The sequence below is a fragment of the Atta colombica genome, unplaced genomic scaffold (genome assembly GCF_001594045.1).
Source record: "Atta colombica isolate Treedump-2 unplaced genomic scaffold, Acol1.0 scaffold126, whole genome shotgun sequence".
Taxonomy (NCBI): domain Eukaryota; kingdom Metazoa; phylum Arthropoda; class Insecta; order Hymenoptera; family Formicidae; genus Atta; species Atta colombica.
This window is the reverse complement of record NW_017259213.1, coordinates 4,116,910-4,124,604: the sequence shown is the minus strand read 5'-3', so window position 1 is coordinate 4,124,604 and position 7,695 is coordinate 4,116,910. Positions and strand designations below refer to the sequence as shown.

General features: G+C 33.4%; 1 protein-coding gene across 2 annotated transcripts in view; it reads right to left on the bottom strand.

Moving 5' to 3' along the window:
* Positions 1-3,570, bottom strand: part of LOC108694985 (potassium voltage-gated channel protein eag) — a 60,184-nt gene extending 56,614 nt beyond the window's left edge. For both annotated transcript variants that reach the window (XM_018204685.1, XM_018204686.1), the window contains exon 1: positions 3,492-3,570. In XM_018204685.1, coding sequence (XP_018060174.1) covers positions 3,492-3,570 — 79 coding nt within the window. The remainder of the gene's footprint in view (positions 1-3,491) is intronic.
* Positions 3,571-7,695: the final 4,125 nt, after the last annotated feature.

Genomic DNA, 7,695 nt, shown 5'->3' with positions numbered 1-7,695 from the left:
ATATATATTGTCGCTAATAATTTCCTCTATCATTACATTATTATGTAGCGTGATCCACTGCATCAGTGGCTTTATGTGGTCTCTGTAACGGTCTTGTAACGGTGTAGTTGTAACTTATAAAGATGCACGCTTGATGTCTCTGCTTCCGGTATAAAGATATAAAGTACACCTTGTATAGTTGTCTTCTTTCCTGTTTTATCTATTTGGTATAAGCTGTCATGTAAAATCGAACTACGAAGAATTTCTTGATCAAACGAAATAGATGATAGATTCTTTTATTTAATAATAGATCCTTTCTGCATCCATTGTTTATTATAATTTTATAATGTTGAAAGATATCTATTGATAAACATTAACTGATACATAATATAAAGAAATTATGACTATTATATCATTAAAAAATATTTTTATCATTCTCAATATTATAGTAATCATGAATGATATTAATTTCAAATATAAATCTTTCGAACGTTGAATAATTATTACGAAAAGCTGATAGTTGAAAATGATGACTTTATAAGCTGATTTTCGTTTTTTATGACATTTTATGTCATGCAAAATAGTTTTCAGAAAAAAGTCTGAATAAATTTACATCGTTTTTTTCTCAGAGCGTCGTCACGCAACGTGTAATGTGAAAATACAAAAAGAAGAGAAACTGACAATCTTATATGGTGCGTACAGCACTCGAAGGTAAATAGGATTTATTATCTTTAAGAAGAAAGGCAGAGGATTTCTAGAACATCTTCCATGTCGAAGGAAATTTAAGAGACTCCGTGGTCTTCATAAAAAAGTCTTTCTCGAGTAAAAAGTCTTACTCCGCATAAACATGACAAACGCCAACAATAACTAGAATAAAAATTTCGCATATTTCAGTCGTACAATGGATAACAAATAAACTTCTCTTTTTCTCTTTACTCGTAATACCATAATATTCTACCATAATTATCTTAATATATAAATGTCAGTAACTTTACGCCGTAATATATTTAAACCGCTTTATAATTAATCATCTAATGCAATTTTGGGATTAAAATATATTCTGTATAATCTTCTTATCATATATAACTTTGGATCGACATAAGAACTTAATTTTGCTGTATGTTTATTAAATATTATGATGATATATAAACCAGAAATATAAAATTATTGTATAAGTATTATTGTATAAGTATTATTTTTAGAGTATATATTGTCCAGAAAGTTCGTGCCGATTTTGAAGGAAAATTGAAACGCAGAAGATTTAAATTTTTATACATTATTAAATTATATAGGTGCCATTTTGTTCTACAACCTTTCTCCATCTTTCAGACAACTTGAAAATTCTGTCCTTCCAGAATCTTTTTTTCAGCGAAAGGTTTTTCAGCGAAAAACTTTTCTAAGTGATTTTTTACCTCGACTAAAGAATTGAAGCTTTTTCCATTAAAGGAATTTTGTAATGATCGAAATAGGTGGAAATCAGAGGGCGCGAGGTCTGGTGAATATGGTGGATGGAATAGAACATCTCAACCGAACTCCAACAATTTTTGTTGAATTATCAAAGACACATGAGGCCGCGCATTGTCTTGATGAAACACAACGCCCTTTCGATTCGCTATTTCTGTTCAATTTTGTTCAATTGCTGTCTTCAATTCGTCTAATTGGAAACAATATTTCTCTGAATTTATCGTCTCGTTGTTTGATAAAAGCTTATAATACAAAATCCTTTTCCAATCCCACCAGAGCATGACACAGAGCATGACCTTCTTTGAATGAAGACCGGGTTTTGGGGTGACTAAAGATGATGCATTCCGCTTTTCCCAAGATCTTTTTCGCTCAACATTATTGTAAATGATCCATTTTTCATCCCCCGTCACTACTTGCTTCAAAAATGGTCTCCTCTTGCGTTTATAAAGTGAGTCGCAAATGGAAATATGATCCATCAGGTTTTTCTCCGTTAAATCGTAGGAAATCCATACATCAAAACGATTTATGTAGCCAAGCTTCACAAAATGCTCGTGGATGGTGGATTTTGACATATTCAACATTTCTGCTAATTTACGTGTCGTATAGTGTGGGGTATTCTCGATCAGTGTTTTAATCTAATCTTCATCTGTGATGGAGGGCCTACTCGGGCGTTCTTGATCTTCAAGATTGCAATTACCAGCTTGAAACTTAGCAAATAACTTCCGCACAGTTCTTTCATCTATAGCACCTTCGCCATAAACAGCGCATATCTTGTTTGCCGCTTGTGTGGCATTTTTGCCTTTCCCACAAAGAAAAGAATTAAATGCCTAAAATGCACTTTGTTTTCTTCCATATTCAAAGGCGTATAAAACTGATAAAAATTAACGTATCGCAACCAAATTTTTTTCCAAGTATGTCTGACGTACCGTCTTTTACGATATGTACGCATGTCGTTTTCAATCGTCCTGATATATTCAGACCTGTCCTTACGCCACCTACCAAAAATCGGCACGAACTTTCCGGACAACCCAATACATTTCGGATTATATTATAATTTTTTATGTGTTATTAACACTTGTTTGTTGAAAAGAAGAGGAATAAAATCAACACCACAAGCTGTATAATTTTGCTAGTTGTGTTAAACTTTTAATCAAATCTAACATAAGTTTCAAAATTTTACCTGCTAACATAAGTTTCAAAACTTTAGCCGCTAGAGCTTACTAATGTAATTAGAACTTGAAATGTGTACGTGATATTTTGTGCATTCTTCTTTGGAATCAAATAGCTAATAAGTTAAAATATTAATCAAAATATAATTGAATAGATTCACCTTCATTTTCTAACTTAACTGCTGTTGCCACTTTCGAATGTATGAATATAGTAAATTCCTGCAGATTCCGGAAATTCAAGACATCCTAATTAAGCAAATCGATATCAAACGATTTATTCATTTTAATTCTTCCGTAATTGTCAAAAAGTTTATTTATAATGCTTAAATCTACATCGCGATAATATATGAAATAATATTACATAAAATTTGCGCAACATTAGCGAAATCATTTTAAATACTCGCTTAATAATGCAGAATTAGTATTAGAATTAGAGAATATTAATTCGTATATAATGAATAATTAATTTCCCTCTTTATCTTAAATGAATATGTATGTAAGAATGATAATTCTAATGATTTGAAGGATTATTAATTAATTTGAGGTTGTGATAAAAATTCACAGAGATAATTTTGAGCGAAGCTATCATAATTATTCCAATCTTCTAATTTTTAACATCATATCTCTTTGTTATTAAAGTCCAAGTTAAAATTTCATTAAATTTAACTGAAAACCGTTTTATTATTTGTTCTCGTTTTTTTCAGTGTACGAAAATCTTTTATTCATCAATCATTTATAGCTTGAAAAATTGTTGTTTTTAAATTTTCGCTAAAAATATTAGGTACCATATTAGATACCTAAAACGCTTTATCTTTTTTTATATACTTATCGAGATTTATCTATTTTTACATATTTTAATAAGGAAAAACAAAAACTTACGTTGACTGCTACTGCGTCGTATGATATTCTCCAAGAACGTGTTTTGGGGGGCTACTAGGCCCCTACGCCCCCCTGGCATCCTTTCTTTGTTGAATGGTCCCGGATCCTGGTCGCTGCGATGGCTATCAGGATCTCGGCCAGCTTATGCCGGCTAAGATGATTATAAGCCGCCTGCGATACATGACAAAAATCCTTCGTATTTTTTTTTCTGCTCTTTCTCTTTTCTCGTTATCACCAGTAATTCACTTCAGATATATCTCTTGATACACATAACAAAATGACGATACACTTCACGCATTTAGAATCGTTTACGATAACGCTCGAACGCGACAATTCATCATTGCGATTCATTAGATGGATCGTACGACGCGCACCAACTATTTAGCGCTAACGCTTATTTGGGAAAAGTCATTAAAATACGTTAAAACAATTTAACGCGTTTTATGTAACTGTGTAACAAGTGGCTCTCCGAAATGAGCATTTAGTTTTTAGAGGAATTTTACAATTTCACATGAAATGATTCCGCAGCACTCTTAATAGAAAAAATGCCTGATAGTTCTCATGATCACTTCCGATAAATCAAGATTTTTTTGTTGCTTATAAATTTATAGTTGAAACAAATTTTAATTCAATTTTAGCATTTTTTGTTTTAGCATTGAAGATTATCGGCTGCCTATGATTTCTTAGTCGACCAAAACTTCCGACGAGTAACGAAAAATAGAGAAGGCCGCAAATTTCTTGGGAGATATTTCTTGCCGTGGATTCTCGTATCGTTTACTATCCCATTAGGCGGTCGAGTGGAAGTTCAAAAAAGTCTGCCATCAACGATTCTTCGATAAATATAATAGCGGAGGTAGGAGCGACGACTTCTTTCGTCACCTGAACGATGTCCTCCTTCCTGACATCATCACGGCAGCTCGGAATAGGACTACGTGTATCAACGATTTTCTCGACAAGGAGAAAGAAAAATGAATGGTTTCGTAAAAACCGATCGCCTTGAGAATAGCCAGCTGAAAAAAGTAATTTACCGCTTTGTTCAATTTACTCAAGAAAATTGACACGTGTTTAATACGTATAATTATTCGCTCGTTTAATAATCGGCAGAAGTTCAGGCGTGCGATTATCGAGATCTGTTTCTTGAAATCAACGACGTTTTCGCGCCGGTTTGTCTTATTCTTTTGCTGGTTCGATTTTATAAATCGAATTGACAATTCAACTGGAAGGTGGATGATATTTAAAAGAATTAATATTGGATCAAAAGATCGCTCAATATCAGCGGCAATTGGCGCGTTGTTAGTCGACGGTTCACCTAGCCTTTCGAAGACTCTCGAGTGCGCTTCAAATTCGTTTATCGATTTGCACGTTCGGTACTCATTCGAAATTCCAGTCGCACGTGCTTGACCGCGCACACTCGTTTCGGCGAATACATTTATCGACTTTCCTGACCTCGTCTCAAAGATACTGACTGTTATTGTTGACCGCAGCGATCTATCGATCGGTCCAGCAGTCGGTCGTTCGTGGTCGTGCAATTCGTCGAATTCGTGCGGAATAAGTATTGGCTGGAAGAGCCTGAGAATCGAGCCGTCGCGAGGGAGGAAGAGGAGGTGGACAATCGATCGGGATATGGCGCCGATCGATCCACCTGGCCGTCGTCCCTCGAGGATGATCACGTATGTTAACGGTGGTCGTGATAAACGGGACGATGCCCTTTTCTTATTCGCGTGCCCAAGACATCGATGGGCATGAGTCCTCGACAGTGCTCCTAGAAGTGTCGTCGGACGATGATGGACGATACACGACCGATGACCCATCTAACCGCAATCCTTCCAAGTGATCGCTCTTGCGGCGACGGTGACGAATTCGCGATGACGACGACGACGACGACGACGACGACAGGTAACGTGACGACTGCGCCGTTGTACCCGCAACGTCGTTCTCCACATCCTCGGCGTCCTCCTCAGCGTCCGTGCAAGCGGTATCCGCGGAGGAGGACATCCCTCGGTAGAGATCTGGATATGAGACGTTAACAGTCACATGATCATTTCGCGTATCATGCGCTATCTCCCGATGAGAAGCACTTGAATGCAGACTCGATCATGCAATTCTTTTTGATAAGTTCTAGCGTATTCCAGGGTGATCCTTTGCACTCGATTCTTTATTTATAGAAAGATCTTCTGATGATTGATGATCGAACGATGATAATCGAAGTTGTTCAAGTGATGATAGTAACGAAGGGCTGTAAACAAAAAAAAAATAATTATTTATATAGTTATGAAAAGAGATAATATACACAATAAAGTTTAGTATATAAGTTTTTGACAATAGAGCTGACGTAAGATATTAACTATTCATATAAATGAATATAGCATAATATACAAAAAGATAAAATAATTGTACTAATATGTATGAGTTATTCAAATATTGTAATTTTTGCTGAGTTCAACAGTGTGAAAACCGATGATTTAAAATAAAAAATTTCTGAACATTAATTGAAAATATGAGACATTTTGAATATTTACATGATTATAATAAAGATTTAATTATTCATTTAATTATCTACAAATAATAAGTATATCACATTGGATGATATATTATATAACTACAGTTACTTTATTTTAACTAGATTATTAACAATATATAAGATTATAATTAATTTTATCATGTATTATTTGATTTTCTGTTTCTCTAAGTCAAGCGTTTTACTTGGAAGAAACTCGATTTGGGAAAATCGGCTTCATCTAGTTCACGATTGTCCCGACTAATATAACTTCCTCTTCCTGCTGGAAGAAATATAGCGATCGCTAGATGAACTTTTAATGTTATTTGAGAACTTTTCAATTCTGTGTTCTCATCATTCGTGTGCAAGCGCATCGTTGTTGCGTCATTTGTTGATTCTAAAAATAGCAACTACAATACCATATAAAATCGATTATGAATTTGAAAAAAATGTATGTATATTGTACGTGCGGGATCGGTGAACTCTATTCTAACTGATATGCTCAGGGCGGATGTGATCGTATCATATCGTGAGAATATAAAATATGACTCGTTTGCTATATCATAGTCTTTATACAGTTTAGCAGATAAATCAGATAATTATTAGAATCTCATGTTTATGTATAAATTTCGTCAGAATTATTAAAATATATATGTTACGTTTTACAAAATATTCACTACATAAATATAACAGCCTTTTGTATCGTATATTTTCAAACTTTTAACAGTTTAAGTAAAGACGAGACTTATCTTTTCTCAAATAAAACGATTTATGTAAACAATCATTATGCAATATCAAATTTATTTGATCATTCTGGATTATTGAGATTACTCTCTATTACAACTCCATTAGTATTAACTGCATGTGTACTATGAATATCGTGTTAAAGAATACTTAGAACTAACTAACCTCTAACTTAAAATATGTATATCAAATATACAAGATACAGTCTAACAGTCATGGACATGGCAGTTAAGACAGAAGTGGTAAATGAGATCGCTCGATACAGACTCGCGATTTAATTGAATTGACATTATTACAATGTCATTTTAAATATTTATCAGAAATATTTATCAATCATACATATTTTCTTTGCAATTGCCTTGAAATCAAAGATAAACCTATTAAAAAACAACATTATTTCGAAAACAACATTATCTCGAAATAATCAATTTTCAGAAAAACTTGTGAATACATGTATAATTGAAGATATAACGAGCAAGTGATAAGATTCTCGGAAGCTTCAATCGCGTTGGACATACTGAACCACAATCGCGATTATTGTTGTAACACGACAAGGTAGTTTCGATTAGTTCCTTAAGCGTGTATACTCCTATTCTTACATATTTAATTTCGAATTGATTGAAACAAAATGATACTTTACATCTATACACCGCCATCTATTTTATAATTTCACCATTCTTTATCATTTTCATGTAAAGATTTATAAACTGTTTATAGACATCTAAGTAATAGCAATCTATAGACAGCAATAAATGATAATATTGCATTTAAATCGTCTTGATCTTTTAAATTTTCCAACATTATAATAATACAACATATTAATAAATGTTTTTCACACGTATCTTCTTTAAAACACACGTATGTGTACACATATACACACACATAAATTATTTATAGTCATTGATTATATAAATCCGTCATTTAAATTTTTGACCTATGTATAAATTTATAGATACATATAAC